General features: G+C 44.4%; 2 protein-coding genes across 3 annotated transcripts in view; both read right to left on the bottom strand.

Annotated features, from left to right (window-relative positions):
* Positions 1-9732: 9732 nt before the first annotated feature.
* LOC115167821 (rho-related GTP-binding protein RhoG) lies at positions 9733-11192 on the bottom strand. Of its 2 annotated transcripts, none has more exons than XM_029722465.1 (3): positions 11116-11192; positions 10355-10539; positions 9733-10191 (listed from the first exon to the last, which is right to left on the bottom strand). In XM_029722465.1, the coding sequence occupies exons 2-3, from the start codon at positions 10481-10483 to the stop codon at positions 9745-9747; spliced, it is 576 nt and encodes a 191-aa protein (XP_029578325.1). In that variant the 5' UTR covers positions 10484-10539; positions 11116-11192; the 3' UTR covers positions 9733-9744. The 2 variants fall into 2 exon arrangements, with proteins under 2 accessions (XP_029578325.1, XP_029578336.1); XM_029722476.1 differs by having other exon boundaries at positions 10355-10530; positions 11116-11183.
* A 3994-nt stretch (positions 11193-15186) lies between these two features.
* fhdc2 (FH2 domain containing 2) overlaps positions 15187-27068 on the bottom strand; it is a gene marked incomplete at its 5' end in the record, with an annotated part of 35303 nt that continues 23421 nt past the window's right edge. Inside the window, 3 exon segments of the mRNA XM_029722451.1 lie at positions 15187-18391; positions 18770-18934; positions 19348-19465. Of these exon segments, the coding sequence (XP_029578311.1) occupies positions 16349-18391; positions 18770-18934; positions 19348-19465 (2326 nt within the window). The 3' untranslated portion in view covers positions 15187-16348.

Raw genomic sequence — 27068 nt, 5'->3', positions numbered from 1 at the left:
GAGGGAGATTAACAGTTATTTTGTGTTTCATCCATTTGCTAATAATCGCACCAACTGTTGTCACCTTCTCACCAAGCTGCTTGGCAATGGTCTTGTAGCCCATTCCAACCTTGTGTAGGTCTACAATCTTGTCCCTAACATCCTTGGAGCGCTCTTTGGTCTCGGCCATGGTGGAGAGTTTGGAATCTGATTGATTGCTTCTGTAGACAGGTGTCTTTTATACAGGTAACAAGTTGAGATTAGGCGCACTCCTTTTAAGAGTGTGCTCCTAATCTCAGCTCATTACCTGTATAAAAGACACCTGGGAGCCAGAAATCTTTCTGATTGAGAGGGGGTCAAATACTTATTTCCCTCAATAAAATGCAAATCAATTTATAACATTTTTGACATGCGTTTTTCTGGATTTTTTTGTTGTTATTCTGTCTCTCACTGTTCAAATAAACCTACCATTAAAATTATAGACTGATAATTTCTTTGTCAGTGGGCAAACGCACAAAATCAGCAGTGGATCAAATACTTTTTTTTTTTTTTTTTAATCAACACCTTTCCTTTTCTCTATAAAGTAACTCCTATCTCTCTATCAATCCTCTCTTTCACCCTGTATCTAAATGCATTTGTGAACACGCAGCCATAAAGCCTCCCCGTGACTTCTACCTCTTTCTATTCTTCTTCACCTCTACTGTTTGATTTGAATGCAGAGCCACAACTTCCTTTCTCTGTATCCCAAATGGAACCCTATTCCTTACCCTGTGGTAACTGGTCAAAAGTAGTGCACTATGTAGGGAATAGGAAGCCATTTGGAAATATTAAGTTCAAGGCCTCTTCTTCTTTATCTCTCTCTAAAGAAAATAAGAAATATTCATGTTCCTGACTGGAGCCCACAGCTGTCCAACCTCTACCCCTAACCAGCACAGCATCAAACGGATGGATGGAGGGAGAGGGAGTGAGTGAGGGCACACTAGACACACATACACACACACACGACTTGAGCCTGCTGCTAGGTTACACTGATTATCACATGTATCTCAGGATGAAGATAAACTGATAAAGAGAAAAGAGAGATACAGCTAACCCCCCACAGAGCTGATACAGAGATACAGCTAGCCTCCCACAGAGCTGATACAGAGATACAGCTAGCCTCCCACAGAGCTGATACAGAGATACAGCTAACCTCCCACAGAGCTGATACAGAGATACAGCTAACCTCCCACAGAGCTGATACAGAGATACAGCTAGCCTCCCACAGAGCTGATACAGAGATACAGCTAGCCTCCCACAGAGCTGATACAGAGATACAGCTAGCCTCCCACAGAGCTGATACAGAGAAGGTGGAGATGTTTAACTATCTGAACTCTGAGACAGACCATTGTTAATATGTGTAGGTGTAACAGATTGAGATCGTACTGGACAACCTAAGCCAGTTGGCCTCTAGAATCAGATGCTTTTCTCTGGTCTGCTGTTCAGTATGTTTTCAAGCCGACGGTCACGTGTGTTAGCCAGCAGAGGATCACTAGTTTAAGTCATGGTACCAACAGGGAGTGGAGGAAGCGATACTGTTTGTGGCACAGTGGTGCCGGTTACATAGGCCTAGCTCTTTAATGGAACTGGGGGGGAAAGCGAGAGAGGGGGGGGGGGGGGTGGAGAGAGAGGGGAAGGGAGAGAAATCTGAAATGGAAATATTCTGTCTGTATTGTGTAAAGTCCTTGGTATATTCTCTTTGTCAGTTCTCTGCCAGAGGCTTTATCTGAACCTCAGATCCATAGGGACCTCTCCTTTCTTCTCTTCTGTTCTCTACTATCCAGGCTTTACAGTGGATGTCCTCAGCTCTGCACTAGAGTAACTTAGCTGTCTTCAGCTCAGTACCAGAGGAGCTTAGCTGTCTTCAGCTCAGTACCAGAGTAACATAGCTGTCTTCAGCTCAGTATCAGAGTAACTTAGCTGCCCTCAGCTCTGCAATAGAGTAACTTAGCTGTCCTCAACTCTGCACCAGAGGAACTTTGATGCATGCATGTTTGTAAGCCTATCGATGAAGGTGTTCCTGACTTCCAATCAAATCAAAATCATATGTATTTATGAAGCCCTTCTTACATCAGCTGATATCTCAAAGTGCTGTACAGAAACCCAGCCTAAAACCCCAAACAGCAAGCAATGCAGATGTAGAAGCACGGTGGCTAGGAAAAACTCCCTAGAAAGGCCAGAACCTAGGAAGAAACCTAGAGAGGAACCAGGCTATGAGGGGTGGCCAGTCCTCTATAAGGGGTGGCCCCTTCAAACATTGGTCTTAATCAGTTGTATCTAGAAGTTGAAATGGATGTCTTGTAGAGCTGGGAAATATCAATACAATTACAGTTGAAGTTGGAAGTTTACCTACACCTTAGCCAGATACATTTAAACACAGTTTTTCACAATTCCTGACATTTAATCCTAGTAAACATTCCCTGTTTTAGGTCAGTTAGGATTATCACTTTATTTTAAGAATGTGAAATGTCAGAATAATAGTAGAAAGAATGATTTACTTCAGCTTTTATTTCTTTCATTACATTCCCAGTTGGTCAGAAGTTTACATACACTCAATTAGTATTGGGTAGCATTGCCTTTAAATTGTTTAACTTGGGTCAAACGTTTTGGGTAGCCTTCCACAAGCTTCCCACAATAAGTTTGGTGAATTTTGTCCCGTTCCTCCTGACAGAGCAGGTGTAACTGAGTCAGGTGTGTAGGCCTCCTTGCTCGCACACACGCTTTTTCAGTTCTGCCCACAAATTTTCTATAGCAGTGAGGTCAGGGCTTCGTGATGGCCACTCCAATACCTTGACTTTGTTGTCCTTAAGCCATTTTGCCAAAACTTTGGAAGTATGCTTGGGGTCATTGTCCATTTGGAAGACCCATTTGCGACCAAGCTTTAACTTCCTGACTGATGTCTTGAGATGTTGCTTCAATATATCCACAATTTTCCTGCCTCATGATGCCATCTATTTTGTGAAGTGCACCAGTCCCTCCTGCAGCAAAGCACCCCAACAACATGATGCTGCCACCCCCGTGCTTCACGTTTGGGATGGTATTCTTCGGCTTGCAAGCCTCCCCCTTTTTCCTCCAAACATAACGGTGGTCATTATGGCCAAATAGTTATATTTTTGTTTCATCAGACCAGAGGACATTTCTCCAAAAAGTACAATCTTTGTACCCATGTGCAGTTACAAAACGTAGTCTGGCTTTTTAAGGGTGGTTTTATAGCAGTGGCTTTTTCCTTGCTGAGAGGCCTTTCAGGTTATGTCGATATAGGACTCGTTTTACTGTGGATATTGTCAGGCGTGTGCATACTTGTGCTGAAGTCAGGTGCAGGAGAGCAGAGAATTGTGAACATGCGCACACTTTATTTCGGCAGGAGAGAAAATAGACGTCCAAAAACCTCCAACTAACAAGGCAAAGTGTAAAACGCGCAAAAACAGTCACAACCATCAAATGTATACAAACAGGCTTCGTGAATAACATGAGAGAAAACGCACGCAAGCCTAGTGCGTACAAAAACACGTATCACACAAACAATCTTACACAAAGACATGAGGGGGAACAGAGGAATAAATACATGTAGATTGATTGGGGAATGAAAACCAGGTGTGCATGGAACAAGACAAAACAAATGGATACATGAAAAATGGAGCGGCGATGGCTAGAAAGCCGGTGACGTCGACCGCCGAACGCCGCCCGAACAAGGAGAGGAGCCGACTTTGGCGGAAGTCGTGACAGATATAGCTACTTTGTACCTGTTTCCTCCAGCATCTTCACAAGGTCCTTTGCTGTTGTTCTGGGATTGATTTGCACGAGACAGAACGCGTCTCCTTCCTGAGCGGTATGACGGCTACGTGGTCCCATGGTGTTTATACTTGCATACTATTGTTTGTACAGATGAACGTGCTACCTTCAGGCATTTGGAAATTCCTCCCAAGGATGAACCAGACTTGTGGAGGTCTACAATTTTTTTTCTGAGGTCTTGGCTGATTTCTTTTGATTTTCCCATGATGTCAAGCAAAGAGGCAGTGAGTTTGAAGCTAGACCTTGAAATACATCCACAGGTACACCTCCAATTGACTCAAATGATGTCAATTAGCCTATCAGAAGCTTCTAAAGCCATGACATCACTTTCTGGAATTTTCTAAGCTGTTTAAAGGCACAGTCAACTTAGTGTATGTAAACTTCTGACCCACTGGAATTGTGATACAGTGAATTCTAAGTGAAATAATCTGTCTGTTAACAATTGTTGGAAAAATGACTTGTGTCATGCACAAAGTAGATGTCCTAACCAACTTGCCAAAAATATAGTTTGTTAACAAGAAATTTGTGGAGTAGTTGAAAAACAAGTTTTAATGACGCCAACCAATGTAAACTGCTGACTTCAACTGTACATATTGCTATAAATTGTCTGAATTGATGCGATACTGATAAATAGAACGATAAGTTTATAACATAAATGTTCATTTTTATTTGACCTTTATTTAACTAGGCAAGTCAGTTAAAAACATATTCTTATCTTCAATGACGGCCAAGGAACAGTGGGTTAACTGCCATGTTCAGGGGTAGAACGGCAGATTTTTACCTTGTCAGCTCAGGGATTCGATCTTGCAACCTTTCGGTTACTAGTCCAACGCTCTAACCACTAGACTACCTGTAAACCACAGGTTTAAAATGATCCTTTAAACTATGAAATAATTACTACTAGTTTGATGGTTGATGCCATTAATTGTTCCATTAACAATCATCCATATTAGCAAACGTATTTTATTTCAAACTTTAAATGTTTCTAGTATAGGCTACGTATCGTAATGAATATCAGAAAAAGGCCTGCGATAAGTGATCGGTATGGTTGTTGTCGATCATTTTCGGTTCATCTTCTATGTCTTCTAAACAGTTTAATGTCCATATTGTGTCTACTAAATGTAGGCCTGCTAAATATTCTGTGCCAAAAACCTCTTGAATAGAACACAAACATGAACGGAATAAAACATTTCAGGACAGAGAATATGCATACTGTTGTGAGAGTTTGTTGGTGAAGTTCAACACATCTATCATGTGTTCAGAGACAACTCCCACGAAGGTCACAGACATTTTTCAGAGTTAGCAACGCCTTGACATTCTAGAGCAGGAAGAATGGATGGAACTTGTAGGTGTCTGCTGAGTTGAAGGATGACTCAGAGAGAAGAGAAGAGGAGGGTGGAACATTAAGTCTGAGTCTGTGTCCCAAACGGCACTATTCCCTTTTTAGTGCACTTCTTTTGAACCGAGCCCTATGTGGGCACGGGTTAAAAGGTAGTGCACTATTAAGGGAATAGGATGCCATTTGGGGCATGAATGTATAAGGTTTTGTAACACCAGTGTGTAAACCAGAGAAGAGCGTCAATCTGGGATTGTGGAATAAAACCGAGGGGCTTTGTCGCCATCTTGTGTTGAAGAATAGTTATGTACTCAACACAAACTACAAAATACAAATGTACATGTATTTTAGTGATGCAATTTCTTATTTCCATCAAAGACTGTGCTAATAAATATACCACAGTAGCCTAAATGTAACTTTTAAAAGGGACTGAATACATACAGTACATGTAGCCACTTGGGACCTAATGCTTAGAGCTGTGTTCTAGACCCTACTGTGTCATGACCTGATGCTTAGAGCTGTGTTCTAGACCCTACTGTGTCATGACCTGATATTTAGAGCTGTGTTATAGACCCTACTGTGTCATAACCTGATGCTTAGAGTTGTGTTCTAGGCCTACTGTATCATGACCTGATGCTTAGAGCTGTGTTCTAGACCCTACTGTATCATGACCTGATGCTTAGAGCTGTGTTCTAGACCCTACTGTATCATGACCTGATGCTTAGAGCTGTGTTCTAGGCCTACTGTATCATGACCTGATGCTTAGAGCTGTGTTCTAGGCCTACTGTATCATGACCTGATGCTTAGAGCTGTGTTCTAGACCCTACTGTATCATGACCTGATACTTACAGCTGTGTTCTAGGCCTACTGTGACATAACCTGATGCTTAGAGCTGTGTTCTAGACCCTATTGTGTCATGAAGTTTCCATTTCACGTTCGTCATTTGATTTCCACAGCTTTACATGATCTAAGCTCTGTTCCATTTGGTTAGTCAATAATAAGTCACATTACAATGTATCCTGCAGGCTTCAGCCACACCTACAGGTTCACCCACTTTGAACCCACAAGCTCACAATCTGCAGAAGCAGAGAACACCTCACAGGAAATAGCACAATATTCCTATTTAACTATAACAATTTTATTTAGCATGGTTTAAAATCATTTCATTGTTAATTTATACAAATAGACTTTTGATATACAATGATCAAAAATATAAACACACTATGTAAAGTGTTGGTCCCATGTTTCATGAGCTGAAATAAAAGATCCCAAAAAGCATTTCTCTCAAATGTTGTGCACAAATGTGTTTACATCCCTGTTAGTGAGCATTTCTCATATCCACCTGACAGGTGTGGCCTATCATGGAGCTGATTAAACAGCATGATCATTACAAAGGTGCACCTTGTGCTGGGGACAATAAAAGGCTACTCTAAAATGTGCAGTTTTGTCACACAACACAACTCCACAGATGTCTCATGTTTTAAAGGAAGTTTCAATTGCTATGGTGACTGCAGGAATGTCCACCAGAGCTGTTGCCATAGAATTAAATGTTACATTTCTCTACCATAAGCCGCTTCCAACGTCATTTTAGAGAATTTAGCAGTACGTCCAACCAGCCTCACAACCGCAGACCATGTGTATGGCGTCGTGTGGGCCAACGGTTTGCTGATGTCAACGTTGTGAACAGAGTGCCCCATGGTGGCGGTGGGGTTATGGTATGGGCAGGCATAAGCTATAGACAACGAACACAATTTCCTTTTATTGAATTTGAATGCATAGCGATACCGTGACAAAAAAATTTTTTTTAAATGTATGGTATCTTTGACCAACAGATGCATATCTGTATTCCCAGACATGTGAAATCCATAGATTAGGACCGAATTAATTTATTTCAATAGACTGATTTCCTTATATGAATTGTACCTCAGTGTAATCCAAAGAAATTGTTGCATAATGCATTTCTATTTTTGTTCAGAATATATGAAATTACAAAAATTCTACAAACAAATCAAGTTCCCAGTGTATTATAGAGTACCCCACACATACACACCAGCCTACACCATTGTTTCCCAAACTCAGTCCCGGGGACCCCAAGACGTGCACATTTGTGTTTTTGTCCTACTACTACACAGCTGATTCAAAAATCATCAACTCATCATCAAGCTTTGATTATTTGAATCAGCTGCGTAGTGCTAGGGGAAAAACCCAAACCCCTTGGGGGCCACAGGAGTTCTGAAAACACTGGCCTACACACACACAGCTAGCTGTAAGACCACAGACGAAAAAGCCACAGGTGTGTGTTCTGTTTAGACAGAGTAAATATCAGGACACGGTAGCACAACAAGACCCATAGCATTTACACTGACAGACATGCTTTCATTCTCTTAAACACTCTAAACACAGTCTCAGCGATATGTCCAACCAACACCTGTTTCCACGAAGCCCTGAAGGACCTCCATGACAGAATGAAAAGTTAACTCCCTCTACAACTTGAGGTGGAGTGACATGTTTCTTCCATACAGAGATTTTTTTCTCACAAACAATAATTTGCATCTCTCTCCCTACTGTGGAGAGAACTCCCATGATTGGTTACTGTTAACTTTATATTCAAACTACCAGCCGAACACCTGAATATATAGATTTTTTTAAAGATATAAAATAGGAATTATTTTTTGTTATTCTCTTGGTTATTCTTTCATACTCTGAGTGAGTCACAAATGGTACCCTATTACTTGATGCACTAAAAAGGCAGTAGGGTGCCATTTGTGATGCACACGTAAATAGGTCTGACCCTGTACATTTTCAGCATGATGCCCTATCAATGTCCAGACTATACTGCCCACATTTCATTTATTTAATAAAATAATGCCAAAAATAAAATCTGCCAAAATAAATGTGCAATCTCTGCCCTATTTCCTGTTGTAGTTATTGTCAGTTATCACAGCCAGTAATCAAACCCCAGCCTCCATTTACCAGCATTATATAGGTTGTAGCATTCTAGAGGCAAACGCTAAGGGCTGTGAACACAAGTTCACACCACAACACCCACACCACTTTTCTGATGTCAGTTATAGGGCTACATCCGTCTTAGAGTAGACAGAGGGGAGAAACATTGTGTAATGTCAAAAAGTGGTTTCATGGAACTTTGATAAAGAAGCTTTGGTTTCATTTAAAGCTTTGGTTCTTCTGAGAGGATGTAACGGAGTTTAATCAACTCTAGTATCTCTCCCTCTCACACACACACACACACACACACACACAACCGTTTTGGCATCTAAAGCGAATAATCAATAAGGTAGATACAATAAACGTCAGATATCTTACAATAAGGCACATTAAAATGTAATTGGCATAAATAACTACAACCAACAATCTGATATGTCCGTCATTCCACCATTCCTGTCAGCATTAAATCATACAAACTCACAACATTCATCCAACCAATCCATTCATTGCTTTAAAATGTCTTCACACAATCCCATTGCTTTTAAAATGTCAGCACACAACCCCATTGCTTTGGCCCTTGCATCATACTTGGATTAGGCTAATATCCATTTGAAGGGACATTAAGAAGGTAAACTGGACACCTAGCTAAAGCAGAGAGCTGCACAGAACAAGATGCCCAAAACGTATAGGCTATTTCCAGGTGTGTTTTCAACAGTCCTTGACGGATAGCCTGAATAGCCGACTGGACTGATTGAGGTAATGATTAACCTCTTACTAAGGTCACTGTATGTTGATGATCGGTCGTCATGGCATATTAAGAAACAGCTTAAGGCAAGGGATCATACGAAACGAAATAGACCGATTATTTATGCAGAAGCATCTTTCAAACATTGCAACAAAAAAAAAATAATCAAGTGATAACACTAACACAGGTTGGAGCGGACTGGGAGGAGTGAGTCAAGTGATAACACTAACAGGTTGGAGCGGACTGGGAGGAGTGAGGCAAGTGATAACACTAACAGGTTGGAGCGGACTGGGAGGAGTGAGGCTATCTGCACCCTGTTGGTATAGTCACCTTGGTGATGATAGAATTAGACGTGGATTAAACTCTGAGGACATGGAATAGAGCCAGGGTACTCAGCTCTGACCCTACAAAGGTCCGAACAACTGGTTTTCTGTTCTACCTTGTAATTAATTGCACACACCAGATGTCCCAGGTCTAAATCAGTCCCTGATTAGAGGGGAATTAAGGAAAAAAGCAGTGGAACTGACTGAGTTCCAGATTAGAATTTGAGGGGCTGGAGGAAGGAGAGAAGTGAGCTGAATCAAGAGTCTTTAAAGGCAAAGGGGCCTGGGGGCCGAGAGGCAGAGGGGGCCAAGAGGCCTGGGGGCTGAGAGGCAGAGGGGGCCGAGAGGCAGAGGGAGCCGAGAGGCCTGGGAGCCGAGAGGCAGAGGGGGCCGAGAGGCCTGGGAGCCGAGAGGCAGAGGGGGCCGAGAGGCCTGGGAGCCGAGAGGCAGAGGGGGCCGAGAGGCAGAGGGGGCCGAGAGGCAGAGGGGGCCGAGAGGCCTGGGGGCTGAGTCCATCTCCTCCAACAAACTCAACCTTGCGCCGTCATTGTCTCTCCCTCCTCCTCCCCATCTGTGTCCCTCCATTACAACAGTACACACTTCTTGGCATTCTTTTTGGTAACGGGATACAACACGGCCCGTACTGCCTCGGTGAACACTTCCCTGACCCCTTCCTGCGTCAGAGCGGAACACTCCATGTACTTCACCGCTCCTATCTGCTTAGCCATGCTGTTCCCCTGTTGCTTTGTGATGGGAGCTAAACCCTGCTCCTTCAGCTTCTTCACCGTCTCCCCATCATTCCTCAGGTCACTCTTGGTCCCCACTAGGAGGATGGGCACGCTGGGGCAGTGGTGAGACACCTCCGGGTGCCACTTGTGGCGGACGTTGGCGTGGGATGAAGGACTCCCGATGGAGAAACAGATGACGAAGACGTTGGATTGGGGGTAGGAGAGAGTACGGAGGCGGTCGTACTCCTCTTGTCCGGCTGTGTCCCACAGGTTGAGGCTGATGATGCGGCCGTCAACCGTCATCTGCGACACACACACACAAGTGTGTAAACATTTGTGTAAAACATGCGTGTAATAGACACACACACACACACACACACACACAGAGAGACACACACACACAGAGACACACACACACAGAGACACACACACACAGAGACACACACACACACAGAGACACACACACCTGGGCGCTGTAGTTGTCGAACACGGTGGGGATGTACTCCTCAGGGAAAGCGTTGGTGGTGTAGGAGATGAGGAGGCATGTTTTACCCACGGCACCGTCCCCCACCACTACACACTTTACGTTCTGCATTCTGTCTCCTGTCCTGCTGCCTTCCTAACACCGACCTACCACACGGGCTGCAGACGCTGGGCAGAGAGTGGATGGGGAGAGGAGCGGCAGAGAGGAAGGGAGAGGTTGGGGAGAGAGAAAGTGAGGAGAGCAGGAAAGAGGGAGAGAGAATAGAAGGAGAAGCGGAGTAAATGTCGGATTGATTGTTACTGCTGAACAGTTTAAGTTTCCTCTAACCTTTGTCTCAAAATCAAAGTCCACAGGCTGGAGCCTGCCGGCGAAACAGAAATCAGCAGCAGCGCACTGACTGAAGTTTGTTTTGATTATTTATCAAACTTTTGCTCAAGTCTTCTTAATTAGCAAGGTACCAGTTAAGTACAAGGATTTACCTATGATAAAGTGTAACGCCTGAGTAAATTAGACAACAATAAAATTGCTTTCCTAGGTAGTCAACTTTTGGGCGTACCCATAAGTTACTAGCCAGCCAGCTAGATGAAAGCTAAGGAACTAGCATGTGAAATTCCTCAAAGTTTCTACTTCCTAAACAAAATTTAAGTAACTATCAGCCACAATTAGCACAGTGTTAGTATACATACACCTATAACAATGGCTTGCAAGAATTATCTATATTCAAAAAAAGTCGTTTATCTTACCACCTCTCGACTAGAGCGAAACTTTTTAGCAGGGTACAGTCAATCACAACTGCATCCGGGGAACTTTCTTAAACGCCCACCACGTACTATGTTGATTAAGGCATCATGGTAGTTGTCGTTTTTCTTCTTCTTACTTAGAGCTGATGAGAGGTCATTCGGACGCTAGATGGCACTATAAACCATAACGCTTTATAAATAATGATTTTCCCCAGAAAACCATGCTCGTTACCTTAAACACGTATTCCATTTATTAACATGCACATTCAAATTGGGGTATATATTTGATTGTTTTATAAAACCGGTATGTATAGATCTCAAATCAACAACTTAAGCAACAGTAAAATGTAAGCCTACAGTCAACAGAACTCATTGGGCAGCCAAGTATGGCTCATCACAAAATTATACTGAACAAAAATATAAACACAACATTTAACAATTTAAAAGATTTTACTGAGTTACAGTTCATATAAGGAAATCAGTCAACTGAAATAAATTCATGAGGCCCGAATCTATGGATTTCATGACTGTTAACACAGATAGGAATCTGTCGGTCACAGATACCTTAAAAAACAAAAAGTAGGAGCGTGGATCAGAAAACCAGTCAGTATCTGGTGTGACCACTATTTGCCTCATGCAGCGTGAAACATCTCCTTCGCACAGAGTTGATAAGGCTATTGATTGTGGCCTGTGGAATGTTGTCCCACTCCTCTTCAATGGCTGTGTGAAGTTGCTGGATATTGGCGGGAACTGGAACACGCGGTCGTACACGTTGATCCAGAGCATCCCAAACATGCTCAATGGGTGACGTGTCTGGTGAGTATGCAAGCCATGATAGAACTGGGTCATTTTCAGCTTCCAGGAATTGTGTACAGATCCTTACGACATGGGGCCGTGCATTATCATGCTGAAACATGAGGTGATGGTGGTGGATGACCGGCACGACAATGGGCCTCAGGATCTCATCACAGTATCTCTGTGCATTAAAATTGCCATCCATAAAATGCAATTGTGTTCGTTGTCTGTAGCTTATGCCTGCCCATACCATAACCCCACCGCCACCATGGGGCCCATACCATAACCCCACCACCACCATGGGGCACTCTGTTCACAACGTTGACTTCAGCAAACCGCTCACCCACACAACACCATACACGTGGTCTGCAGTTGTGAGGCCGGTTGGACGTACTGCCACATTTTCTAAAACAATGTCGGAGGAGGCTTATTGTAGAGAATTGAACATTAAATTATCTGGCAACAGCTCTGGGGAACATTCCTGCAATCAGCATGCCAATTGCACGCTCCCTCAAAACTTGAGATATCTGTGGCATTGTGTATTAGAGTGGCCTTTTATTGTCCGCAGCACAAGGTGCACCTATGTAATGATCATGCTGTTTAATCAGCTTCTTGATATGCCACACTTGCCAGGTGGATGGCTTATATTGGCAAAGAAGAAATGCTCACTAACAGGGATGTAAATGTAACCGATGTGAAATGGCTAGTTAGTTAGCGGTGGTGCGCGCTAATAGCGTTTCAATCGGTGACGTCACTCTCTCTGAGACTTGAAGTAGGGTTTCCCCTTGCGTTGCAAGGGCCGTGGCTCTTGTGGCGCGATGGGTAACAATGCTTCGGTGGGTGTCAGTTGTTGATGCGTACAAGGGTCCCTGGTTCGAGCCCGGGTTGGGGCGAAGAGAGGGACGGAACCTACACTGTTACATAAACACATTTTTGCACAAAAGTTGAGAAATAAGCTTTTTGTGTGTATGGAAAATGTCTGGGATATTTCATTTCAGCTCATGAAACCAACATGTTAAGTTTATATTTTATTCTGATTGATCATTTTAAATCCAGTATTGGAGGGGTGCTGCACCCTGGCTGACTACTCTTTTAAGCTCTTTCACTGTTTTAACTTCCATTCATTGTTATGTATTGCGCAATGATATGTATTCTGATTTCTTGACCAGGGCTCGCTTGAAAAAGAGATGTACATTTTTGATGTCAGTTTTCTGACACCATTCCAAATGGCACAGATTACGTAGTGTTACTAATTACTCTGTCTCAGCGGCTTTGTCCGTTTTCTTCTGGAGAGAACAGACACTGACTAACATGCCTTCACTGGTTACTTTTAACTTAAGGGTAGGGTACATCAGCCAGTTCTGTTCATAAACTTTGTAGAGCAACATCTGCATTTAAGTCCATGTATGTTTTTTGATAGTGACAGAGCGGTTGTAAGTGAGTAACTCTTCATCACAAGCAGACAAGGAATAGGAAGGGAAGCCACTTTAGAATACTTTACACCATTTCAGTCAGACCTACTCTGGCAGACTGGGACCCGAAATCGGTCCTGGCATTTCTAACACACCGGCCCATTTCTTTCCATGAGGCCCCCACACCGGCCCATTTTATTCTTCAAAGCTTCCACACCCAAGTATTAGCCAGATAATGATTGTTTTGCGTATAAAAAAATACATGTTAAACAAGTCCACTGGGCTCAAACTGGACCGGCCCATCTGGCATTTGCCCGAAATACCAGATGGCCAGTCCACCCCCGCTGGCAGACTCATCAATGAAGTCACATCTCCCGTCTATACACTGATCAAGGTAAAGCAATGAATGCGTCCCAAATGGCACCTGTTTCCCTATATAGCACACTGCCCTGGTCAAAAGTAGTGCACTATAAAGGGAATACAGTAGGGTGTAATTTAGGATACAGCGGGTGGTTAAGAGGTCAGTGCTGACCAACCACCAGACAACCAGGGGAGACAAAGAGGCGCCAGTTTATTGCTCTGCCCTCCAGGGGGTTCTGGCCACTGGCGGTTTTGGGGGGGGGGGCAGTGCCCCTGTGACAAAAATTTTGGATCCCCTAAATGTGGAGTATGAAATAATTTTTTCATAACTAATTTTTGCTATCGTTCTTTTTTTACATCAGTTATTAGACAGTGGCAACGATGATGATTATGAACATGGTCTTTTGCCTGCAATGCAGTGAAGAAAACGATATGACAACAATAACGTCTAATGTAACTGGCCCCTCTAACAGTACAACTGGCCCCAGCTTGCCCCCCCCCTCTCCCCCTAGAACCGGCACTGTTTCTGGCATCATCCGCGTCACTGTGGCCTGTAAACAGAGCTCTCCCACTGGACTCTTACACCCACACCCTTCTCACCCCTATTCTCCAAGGAGATTCCCTAGGACGCCTGCAGTGTCACCATGGAAACAGTTACAGGCCTGAGGAGGACTGTGTCAAGACATGGAGAGGAGGACAGAAAAGGAGAGAAGCTGAGGGGCAGTGGAGAGGGGGGGAGAAAAGGAGAGAAGCTGAGGGGCAGTGGAGAGGGGGGGAGAAAAGGAGAGAAGCTGAGGGGCAGTGGAGAGGGGGGGAGAAAAGGAGAGAAGCTGAAGGGCAGTCGAGAGAGGGAAAGAAAAGGAGATGGAAAAGAGGACAATGGTGTATTAGTAGAGCAGGACAGCTTTGTCTCTGGAGGAGGAAGTAGTCTCATGATGCTGATAATAAGCAAGCAGCTTGTTTATCAAGACAGGCCTCTAGTCTAAAATACTGTGACCAATGTCAGGCTATTCACTAGTGGTTAGAGCAGCTTTGTCTCTGGAGGAGGAAGTCTCGTGACACTGGTAACAAGTCAGCAGCTTGGTTAGTAGAGCTGCTAGTAACCGAAAGGTTGCAAGTTTGAATCCCTGAGCTGACAAGGTACAAATCTGTCATTCTGCCCCTGAACAAGACAGTTAACCCACTGTTCCTAGACCGTCATTGAAAATAAGAATTTGTTCTTAACTGACTTGCATAGTTAAATAAAGGTTAAATAAAAAATTGTTCACATAGGTTTCTGATCAAAAGTAGTGCACTATATAGGGCATAGGGTGCATCGGGAGGGTCACAGCGGTACGTGACCCTCCCGATGCCTGGGGAAACTCAGACTGTGGAGGATAGTAACTGCAAGAAAAAACAAATAAGCAGAGCTGTGCGTTGAAGAACACCTGCCTTCGACTTCCTTGTCGTCTTTAAACAGAAAGTCCTTTAATGACGTCATTTCTAAAACAAACAACCACACCCTGAGTCTGATTAGCAACTTTATTTTAGATGTTATTTACAAATACACACATTGTTGCCATGGATAACAATTCATGCCATTCATTTTAAGATCTTTTTTATATAAACAACAGCAGAATATTACAGTGAGTATCCTAGCAACATGTCTCCTCTTCACTTGTTAAAGTGCGTCAGAATGAAGAGATGAGGATAACCAATAAAATCGATCAATTACCAATAATCAATTCGATATCATACCAATTGCTTGCTGATTGGGCAAACAGATAGCCCAAGGTGAGAAAACAACAAACGAGAAATTCAATCTATTCAATCTGGGTTTGGACCATGCATCTAATCAAACAGCACAACAGGTGTAGAAATACAGTTCTAAGAATGCACACTCGAAACACTGAGGACTCAGAAATGATTCCCTACATAGTGCACTACTTTTGACAAGAGCTGTATGGGGACCCTGGTCAAAGATTGTGCACTATATGGGGAATAGGGTGCAATTTGGGACGCAGATGAAGTTAAATAAAATAACCTTTGAAGACGAACACGCCATTTTCAACATACAACCTAAAACGACTGGTCCATGAGAGTGATCTGTTGGAAGACCAAGACACAGAGGAGGCCGCAGTGGCAAATTATTCTAAACATACGATTTTCTTGAACAACAAATGAGGCACCCATTTCAGTAGCTTGACACAGTCCAGGTTGGGTGTGAGGTGGTTAGAGTATCTCCTTGAAGTGCCCTGTTGCATGGACAGGACACTAGTGGATGGAGGTAGTGTGTAGAACATAACACATTTCTATCTACAGTGACAGTACAGCTACTGTCCATATGCAAAACATAGTAAATGTAGAGTGATGTAGTGGCAGCCATTTTGTTCGAGTTGCAGTTCTTTGTCATCTTCCTGCCAGACAAGAGCGAGTATGGCAGGTACTTCGTACGTCCTTAATTGCACTTTACAATAAGACAGACCCAAGTGAAAACACCCCATGGATTCTGGATAAGCTGAATAGAGAGTCTGCATGGACCGGTCACTGCCTACCCCTCCAGAACAGAGAGGTCCGATACAATTCACCAAGTCATTTATTAATACCCGCATACATGTACAGTGGAGACAAACATAAACACACCGAGGCATGTGGACAGAAGACTGAAAAAGCGGTATGATCTCCCACTATCACTTCCACATGGGCGAGGAGGCAGGACGGGACATTTTAGGTCCAGGTATCCGTGTTGCTGTGGGGGTTTTGCAGGCAGAGACAGCAGCTCTAGAGGGCTCTGTGCCGGGGCTCGTCTTGATTGTTTTAGTCCTGGACGCAGCTATAACAGCTGTACGGATGGTTTTAGCTGTAGCAGAGGAGGGGCTGTGTGTAGAGCGGGGCTGAGAGGAGTGTTGGGTCTCAGAGTTGGAGGTGGGGGCGAGACGTTTGGTCACCCTGAGAGGAGAGCCTCTGACAAAGGCTGGCTGGGTGGTAGCTGTACTACTAGTGGTGCTGGTGCTAGAAGTCCTCTCCCTCTCTCGTCCAAGCCCCAGCCCAGCTCTCTCTGATGCCCGGCGGGTCAAGGTGGGTTTCACTGGGGCCTGCTGCTGGTTCTCAACCCCCGCCTGGCTCCTCTCACTCCTGGTGCTACCGCGCCGCTTCACCTCTGTCTGGGTAGTAGTAGGACGTGTGATGGGTGAGGAGCGTATGGAGGCGCTGCGTATGGACGGGGACGCCAGATGAGTGGAACGTGGTGTAGTCTGTAAATTAGGATTTGGAACGGGGCCGGTGGGTGTTTGTGTCTCTGGTTTGGAAAGAAAATGCACCCTATGGATAGCAGTATTGTTCGGTAGACCTGCACGGGGTACCAAGCCCCGCTTAGCCCTTCCTCGGACTACAGGAGACATCCCCCCGCCCCGAGAGTCCTCTTTCCCCATTGGAGACCCAGAACCAGCCCCTGGAGTCTCCGCCTGCTTCGCTTTCCTCCACTTGGAGCAGAGGCTGGGTGGGGCTCTGGAGAGTGTTGTGGTGGGGGTGGGAGGAGGGGATAGGTTGTCGTAGGAGCGCAGACCTCGGACCAGGGTGTGGCACTCAAGGGTTTCGCCCACACGTGGGTACGACCTGTCCCTCTCCCTGTCAGGGCTGGAGACCTCTGGGCATTCCTGTGCCCGCTGTGGGCTCAGCTCTGGTAGGCTGGGAGGCAGCCAACTCTGTTCCACTGGTGTAGAGGAAGATTCGGTTTCCCTCTGCTGGGTTGGTCCGCCCTTAGGTGAAAGCCTCAGCTCCAAGGCACCACAACGTCCTGGTGTGGTCTCATTGGCTCCCTTAGCCTCCTGGGATTGTGATTGGACACCGTCTGGGGTGTCAGTGGCCATGGATGTTTCTGATTGGCTCTCGAAGGGCTGCTGAGTCACCTGAGTGACCGTTGACCCTGTTAGCTGAGCAAGGTCAGGGTCCTGATGCGCTGCGTCTCTGACTGAGGTGTCTGTGTGTTTCGCCTGAGAAACAGGGGTAGGGTCAGTCCCCTCTAGGCCATACCTGTGTCTAAGACCAATGGTATTTCTTCTCACACTGGGGATGGCAGTAGTGGTAGTGGAGGAGTGTCTATAAGGACTGGCCATAGACTTAGTGGTCAGTACACGCTGGTCAGGGCTGGCATCAACTGTCCGTTCATCGTGGGTTTGAGTCACTCGAGCCGTTGGTGCAAGTCGGCTTTCAATGACGTTAGGAAATATTCCATGTTGGGTTTGGGTGACATTGAATCTACGTCCACACTGGGTTTGAGTGTTGTTAGAAGTCAGTTCATGTTGCGGTTGTGAGACTTGAGTCTGAGTTGTCCCCTCATGATTTGGTCCCTTAGTCCCCAGGACTGGTTGATGCTGATGGACCAGGGGCTCTGTCCTGGTCTCGGTCCCCAGGGACAGTCTCTCTTGGTTGGGGTAGGTGGGGCAGGGCAGCCCTGGAGATGTCTGAATAGGAGCGGAGGTGTAGTTCTGGAGGTGGTGGGAGTGCCTGCGGTTCTCCTGGGTTCTAAGGCTGCGCCGGCTCCAGGTGTGGCTCAGGTTCTCAAGGGTTTTCTCTAGGTCATTCTGGTTCTCCTGGGTTCCCGGTGGTGACACCCGACCCGTAACCACAGCCAGGTCCAGGTCCAGCCCCGTACACACGGCCACGGAGCGACGCTTCTCCACCATCTCACGCTCCATCCGTTTCTGCTCCTTCTGTTCCCGCTCAGCGTTTTCCTGAGGGGGAACAGGACGAGTTCAATGAGTTTCAGGTAAAAGAAGAAACATCAAGTATACATTTATCAGCACAGCATCTATGCCTCTATCTTCTGTCTTTTTCTCCTCTGTCTACATCTATATCTACGGTATCCATCCCACTCATCCATCCCACTACCTCATATTGCTGTCATGCAGAGGGTCATCAATATCTGCCCAAGTTGCAAAGTCGGTTGCCCAACCTAGTCCTGCAAATTATCTTCTTAAAATCCTATTTTAAAATCCAACCCTAACCTTGAATTACAGCCAAAAGGCATTTTCTTTTTTTTCGTACATTTTTACAATATCTACGTAGTGGGAACCCATGCAGACAGCTTGATGTAAAGCAGTCGGTCTCACCTGTACGGCTCTTTGGAAGCGAAGGCAGAAGGAGTGGAAGACCCTGCAGGCCTCCTCCAGTTTAAAAGTGCTATCATCCTCACAGAAGAACTGGACCAGAGCCTGACTGGACATCCTCATCCCCTCCACCTCATCCTCTGCTTCCTTCAGACGCTCCTCTGCCACCTAGAGAGAGAAAGAGAGAGAAAGAGAGAAAGAGAGAGAAAGAGAGAAAGAGAGAGAGATAGAGATGGAGAGGAGAGAGCGAGCGAGAGAGAGAGCGAGAGAGAGAGAGCGAGAGAGATGGAGAGCGAGAGAGATGGAGAGCGAGAGAGATGGAGAGGAGAGAGCAAGAGAGCGAGAGAGCGAGAGATAGCAAGATTAGACTGACTGTTGTGTATTTTGACCAAGGAGGAAGAATATGGAGGGAAGAGACTCAGGGTTAACCAAAGCCATGTGAGTTTCAGTTTTGTTCTTTGTGAGTTCATAAATTCTCACTTCACTAGACACCATAGATGTGCTGTAGATGTAGAATGATATATTTTCTAGATCAGTGTGTGTTCTAAATCCATGTTCTAGAATCTAGTTCAGGTCCGTACCTCCAGGAAAGGCTGTGTGAGCTGCTGGATCTCTGCCTCCGTCTGGACACTGATCCTCAGGGATGCCACATGCATGTGGAGCCTGGAGAGATCCTCTACTACCGACTCCTCACACAACCTATAGGAAGACAGAGACCAGAGAGATGCATCACTTTACATTACTTTAAAGGTGGACTCAGCAATATGAGATAGATGCAGAAAGTAAACAGCATAGTGGGTCAATTACCATAACAACTAAGAGTGTGAACAGCATGAAGGAAACCCGTACACATGCATAGATACTGTGTGATACTGTGTGTTGTATCTCGCTCATCTCAATATCTCCCGTGCTGCTCGTGGCAACGCCATTTTGCAGAGTCAACCTTCATAGATGATAGTAAAGTGATCGCTGTGAGTTTCTGTGACCAAAAGTTGGCCAAAATATACGTCTCTGGATAAAACCATGGGTTTTTAAACCACGACCCAACCGGTTGCTGAGATCCGTGAGAGACTAGCGTGCGGCAAATCAAACCATATGGGAATCTTTGTTGTAGAAGATGCTGTTACTTAGATTATAACTCAAAGCTGTTCCCAAGCTGTGACCTACATCAAGCTGTTATTTTCCTCTAACAGATAACGTAATACATCCAAAATTTCCCCTTTGGCTCTGCCCCAGCAGGCTGTCGCTCAATACTAGGTCCTGACTGATTTACAGTAAACATGCTTATACAGAAGGACATTCAACAAGCACAGCACTGATCAGCAACAATGACTGATGCGTCAGTATCATGGCGCCGGAGAAGATAGGAGCACGTAAAACGTCAGCTAACTGAATGTGTTTTTTTGTTTCGTAACTTATTCTGTACATAATGTTGCTGCTAACGTCTCTTATGACCGAAAATAACGTCTGGACATCAGAACAGCGATTACTCACCACGAACTGACAAAAGCTTTTTTTTTCCTTTAACGAGTCCGACGTGAAGGACATACTGCTTTCCCGGGAACAGGCCCAAATCCCCGTCCTTTGCGTGAAGTGAAGACGGAGAAAAAGAGGACAGAGTTCGGGCTACCTTTTGAGAATTCGTAGGCGATCAAAAATACCCCCACTGCCTTCCGTTCTATTAGCTAACCTGCAATCATTGGAAAATAAAATCGACGACCTACGAGGAAGATTATACTACCAACAGGACATTAAAAATGAAAATCTTATTCTTCACGGAGTCGTGGCTGAACAACGACATTATCAACATACAGCTGGCTGGTTATACGCTGTATCGGCAGGATAGAACAGCGGCGTCTAGTAAGAAATGGCGACGGACTATGTATATTTGTAAACAACAGCTGGTGCACGATATCTAAGGAAGTCTCGAGGTGTTGCTCGCCTAAGGTAGAGTATCTCATGATAAGCTGAAGACCACACTATCTACCTAGAGAGTTTTCATCTGTATTTTTCGTAGCTGTCTACAGACCACCACAGACCGATGCTGGCACTAAGACCGCACTCAATGAGCTGTATTCCTCCATAAGCAAACAGGAAAACACTCATCCAGAGACGCTCCTAGTGGCTGGGGACTTTAATGCAGGGAAACAAATCAGTTTTACCAAATTTCTATCAGCATGTTAAATGGGCAACCAGAGCGAAAACAAACTCCAGACCACCTTTACTCCACACACAGAGACGCGTACAAAGATCTCCCTCACCCTCCATTTGGCAAATCTGATCATAATTCTATCCTCCTGGTTCCTGCTTACAAGCAAAAATGAAAGCAGGAAACACCAGTGGTCAGATGAAGCAGATGCTAAGCTACAGGACTGTTTTTCTAGCACAGACTGGAATATGTTCCGGGATTCTACCGATGGCATTGAGGAATACACCACATCAGTCATTGGCTTAATAAGTGCACAGTGACCGTACGTACATACCCCAACTAGAAGCCATGGATTACAGGCAACATCCGCATCAAGCTAAAGGCTAGAGCTGCTGCTTTCAAGGAGTGGGGCTCTAATCCGGAAGCTTATAAGAAATACCGCTATGCCCTCCGACAAACCATCAATCAGGCAAAGCTTCAATACAGGACTAAAATAGAATTGTACTCCACCGGCTCCGATGCTCGTCGGATGTGGCAGGGCTTGCAAACCATTACATACAAAGGGAAGCACCGCCGAGAGCTGCCCAGTGACACAAGCCTACCAGACGAGCTAAACTACTTCTATGCTCGTTTTGAGGCAAATAACACTGAAACATGCATGAGAGCACCAGCTGTTCTGGACAACTGTGTGATCACGGTCTCTGCAGCCGATGTGAGTAAGACCTTTAAACAGGTCAACATTCACAAGGGCGCAAGGCCAGATAGATTACCAGGATGTGCACTGCGAGCATGCTCTGACCAACTGGCAAGTGTCTTCACTGAAATGTTCAAACTCTCCCTGTCCGAGTCTGTAATAATAACATGTTTTAAGCAGACCACCATAGTGCCTATGCCCAAGAACACTAAGGTAACATGCCTAAATGACTACCGACACATAGCACTCACGTCTGTAGCCATGAAGTTCTTTGAAAGGCTGGTCATGGCTCACATCAACACCATTGTCCCAGAAACCTTAGACCCATTCCAATTTGCACACTGCCCTTTCCCACCTGGACAAAAGGAACACCTATGTGAGAATGCTATTCATTGACTACTGCTCAGCGTTCAACACCATAGTGCCCTCAAAGCTCATCAAAAAGCTAATGACCCTGGGACTAAACACCTCCCTCCGCAACTGGATTCTGGACTTCCTGACGGGCCGCCCCCAGGTGGTAAGGGTAGGTAACAACACATCCGCCACGCTGATCCTCAACACAGGACCTGGCCGTTTGGTGCCAGGACAACAACCTCTCCCTCAACATGATCAAGACAAAGGAGATGATTGATTGATTACAGGAAAAGGAGGACTGAGCACGCCCCCATTCTCATCGACGGGGCTGCAGTGGAACAGGTTGAGAGCTTCAAGTTCCTTGGTGTCCACATCACCAACAAACTAACATGGGTCCAAGCACACCAAGACAGTTGTGAAGAGGGCACGACAAAACCTATTCCCCCTAAGGAGACTGAAAAGACTTGGCATGGGCCCTCAGATCCTCAAAAGGTTCTACAGCTGCACCATCGAGAGCATCCTGACTGGTTGCATCACTGCCTGTTATGGCAGCTGCTCGGCCTCCCACTGCAAGGCACTACAGAGGGTAGTGCGTACGGCCCAGTACATCACAAGCTTCCTGCCATCCAGGACCTCTACACCAGGAGGTGTCAGAGGAAGGCCCTAAAAATTGTCAAAGACTCAAGCCACCCTAGTCATAGACTGTTCTCTCTGCTACCGCATGGCAAGCTGTACCGGAGCGTCAAGTCTAGGTCCAAGAGGCTTCAAAACAGCTTCTACCCCCAAGCCATAAGACTCCTGAACATCTAATCAAATGTCTATCTAATCAAATGACCCAGACTATTTGCATTGCCCCCCTACCCCCTCTTTCACTCCGCTGCTACTCTGTTATTATTTATGCATAGTCACATTAATAACTCCACCTACATGTAGGCCCATGGCTCTGTACTTGGTCCCCTCCTATTCACTATTTATATAAATAATTTTGACAAAAATTTGCAAAATGTGCAACTTCACTTTTATGCTGATGATACTGTTATTTATTGTTGTGCCTTGTCTCTCACAAAAGGTTTCCAGAGCTTGCAGACTGCTTTTTATACTGTTCAACATACAGTTGAAGTCAGAAGTTTGCATACACCTTAGCCAAATACATTTAAACTCAGTTTTTCACAATTCCTGACATTTAAATCCTAGTAAAAATTCACTGTCTTAGGTCAGGATCAGCACTTTATTTTAAGAATGTGAAATGTCAGAATAATAGTAGAGAGAATGATTTATTTCAGCTTTTATTTCTTTCATCACATTCCCAGTGGGTCAGAAGTTTACATACACTCAATTAGTATTGGGTAGCATTGCCTTTAAATTGTTTAACTTGGGTCAAACATTTCAGGTAGCCTTCCACAAGCTTCCCACACAATAAGTTGGGTGAATTTTGCCCCTTCCTCCTGACAGAGCTGGTGTAACTGAGTCAGGTTTGTAGGCCTTGCTCGCACACACTTTTTCAGTTCTGGCCAAAAATGTTCTACAGGATTGAGGTCAGGGCTTTGTGATGGCCACTCCAATACCTTGACTTTGTTGTCCTTAAGCTATTTTGCCACAACTTTGAAAGTATGCTTGGGGTAATTGTCCATTTGGAAGACCCATTTGCGACCAAGCTTTAACTTCCTGACTGATGTCTTGAGATGTTGCTTCAATATATCCACATAATTTTCCTGCCTCATGATGCTATCTATTTTGTGAAGTGCACCAGTCCCTCCTGCAGCAAAGCACCCCCACAACATGACGCTGCCACCCACGTGCTTCACAGTTGGGATGGTGTTCTTCGGCTTGCAAGCCTCCCCCTTTTTCCTCCAATCTAAACGATAGCCAAACAGTTCTAGTTTTGTTTCATAAAACCAGAGGACATTTCTCCAAAAAGTACGATCTTTGTTTAAATGACAATTTTCCTGGAATTTTCCAAGCTGTTTAAAGGCACAGTCAACTTACTGTATGTAAACTTCTGACCCACTGGAATTGTGGTACAGTGAATTAGAAGTGAAATAATCTGTCTGTAAACAATTGTTGGAAAAATTACTTGTGTCATGCACAAACTAGATGTCCTAACCGACTTGCCAAAACTATAGTTTGTTAACAAGAAATGTGTAGAGTGGTTGAAAAACGAGTTTTAATGACCCTAACCTAAGTGTATGTAAACTTCTGACTTCAACTGTACCTTGCGTCAACTGAAGCTTATCCTCAATACTGACAAAACTAAACAAATGGTGCTTTCTAAAGCAAGAAATAGACATCTGAACCTTTCCCCTAATACTACCTGCCAGGGCAATGAGATTGAGACTATAACCTCATAAATATCTTGGAATTTTAATTGATGACGGCCTCTTTTAAATTACATATTCAACAACTTACAAAAACATTTAAGCTGAAGTTGGGATTTTATTTCAGGAATAAGGCCTGTTTTTCTTTTGAAGCCAGAAGGAGGCTAGTATCAGCTACATTTATGCCTTTACTAGACTATGGGGATATTTTATATATGAATGCTTCCCCTCAGTGTTTGAGATCAATTGACACCCTTTACCATGGAGCACTGAGATTTATTTTAAACTGCAAAACCCTTATGCACCACTGCACTTTATATACAAGGGTTGGCTGGCCTTCTCTAGTCAATCGTAGGATCAGTCACTTTTATTTACAAAGCCATTTTGGGTGTACTACCATAATTCGTTCGCAGGACTTTATCCTGCTAACTGTTTCAAATGTCCAAACTGAATTTGGTAAAAGGGCTTTTATGTACTCTGCGCCGTCAGCTTGGAATGCCTTACAAAAAACGTTTAAACTGGAAGAACCTGTCCCGATTGGTGTTTAAATCATTGATGAAGGATTTTGAGGCTGATTCCCTGACCTGTCAATGTTTTAATTTGCTGTTTTATGATTTTGTTATACTCTGGTGAATTCTATGTTTTTTTACTAGATTACCTGTAGTTTTTCATGTTGTCTGTCTGTAATTGTGTAATGACTTGCTGCTGCCTATCTTGGCCAGGACGCTCTTGAGAAAAATATTTTAAATCTCAATGAGCCCTTCCTGGTTAAATAAAGGTTAAATAAAATAAAAACATATTACCTCAATTACCTCGACTAACTGGTGCCCCCGCACATTGACTCTATACCGGTACCCCCCTGTATATAGCCTCGCTATTGTTATTTTACTGCTGCTCTTAAATTACTTATTCCTTTATTTCTTATTCTTATTCTATTTTTTAAGCTGCATTGTTTGTTTACGAGCATGTAAGTAAGCATTTCACTGTCACCTGTTGTATTCGGCGCATGTGGCTAATAACATTTGATTTGATTGGCTGAGAGAAATTGATGATAAAAAGATTGTGGGGGCTGTTTTGTTAGACTTCAGTGTGGCCTTTGACATTGTCGATCATAGTCTGCTGCTGGCAAAACTTGTGTTATGGCTTTACACCCCCTGCTATATCGTGGATAAAGAGTTACCCGTCTAACAGAACACAGGTGTTCTTTAATGAAAGCCTCTCCAACATAATCCAAGTAGAATCAGGAATTCCCCAAGGCAGCTATCTAGGCCCATTACATTTTTCAATCTTTAATAATGAATTGCCACTGGCTTTGAGTAAAGTGTGTCTATGTAGCTAAGATGGGGAGAAGTCTGTCCATGGTAAGGTGTTGCTCTACCTTCTTGACAGCACTATCAACAAGGCAGGTCCTACAGGCCCTAGTTTTGTCGCACCTGGACTACTGTTCAGTCGTGTGGTCAGGTGCCACAAAAACGGACTTAGGAAAAATGCAATTGGTTCATGGTCCCGTGTGGCTCAGTTGGTAGAGCATGGTGTTTGCAACGCCAGGGTTGTGGGTTCGATTCCCACGTGGGACCAGTACGGAGAAAAAAATCACTACTTGTATTTATGAGAGGTATTGACATGTTGAATGCACCGAGCTGTCTGTCTGAACTATAGGCACACAGCTCGGACACCCATGCATACCCCACAAAACATGCCATAAGAGGTCTCTTCACAGTCTCCAAGTCCAGAACGGACTATAGAAGGCGCACAGTACTACATAGAGCCATGACTACATGGAACTCTATTCCACATCAAGTAACTCATGCAAGCAGTAAAAAACAGATTAAAACAAAACACCTTATGGAACAGCGGGGACTGTGAAGCAACAAACATAGGCACAGACACATGCATACAAACACATGATAACATACACACTATACACACACGTACACATGGATTTTGTACTGTATATATGTGGTAGTAGAGTAGGGGCCAGAGGGAACACAGTCTGAATGTATTGTACTGTTTTTAAAATGGTATTAACTGCCTTAATTTTGCTGGACCCCAGGTAGCAGCTAATGGGAATCCACAATAAATACAGACACCGATACTCACAGAGTAACTGACAGTAAGAGTGTTTCCCAAATGGCACCCTATTCCCTATATAGTGCACTATATCTAGAGCTCTGGTCAAATGTAGTGCACTATATAGAGAATAGGGTGCCACTTGGGACTCAATCTAAGGGTCCTACATAGCTAACCAAACCCAACACCCCAACAGAGCAGTGATATTGAAACAGACATGTTGCTCATGACAAGGGGATAGCTGTATGACTAACAGCTGGACAGTACCGTAACACAATACAGTCCAGTTGGAACTGGTCTTAAAGCAGCTTTGTGGGATGTATTTTGTGGGGGGCGTAGTGTATGTGTGTGTGTGTGTGTGTGTGTGTGTATAGCCTGCGGATCTCATATTGTCCCCAGAAGCATCCAAAACACCACGGGCCATGTTCAAACACTTCCTTCCTTCTTTACTCCGTTTAATTCATTCATTCATTACAGATCTGCTGGATTGGTTAAAAGCAATGAAGTGAAAATCTTGCTTTATATGCAGATCAAGCAAATATCTGTTTTTGCCCCGAGGTAGATTTTCAAACTATTAGAACTGGGGCGCGTTCAGCAGGGCAATGTTTTGGAACGTTCGGATAGAAATATGTAATATAGAAGAAACATGCCTCTCTGACATGTAGAACAAGGAATCATGTTGGCTCTATTCGTGGCATTTCTATTTGCAAAGTTTGACAG

Source organism: Salmo trutta, chromosome 3 (assembly GCF_901001165.1).
Source record: "Salmo trutta chromosome 3, fSalTru1.1, whole genome shotgun sequence".
NCBI classification, from domain to species: Eukaryota; Metazoa; Chordata; class Actinopteri; order Salmoniformes; family Salmonidae; genus Salmo; species Salmo trutta.
This window is presented reverse-complemented; position numbering and strand designations above follow the sequence as displayed.

Coding starts and splice junctions, on each gene's coding strand:
- LOC115167821 (XM_029722465.1), bottom strand. CDS start 10,483: ATGCAGAACGTAAAGTGTGTAGTGGTGGGGGACGGTGCCGTGGGTAAA. Junction 10,192..10,354: donor TCGACAACTACAGCGCCCAG/GTGTGTGTGTCT, acceptor TGTGTGTCGCAG/ATGACGGTTGACGGCCGCAT.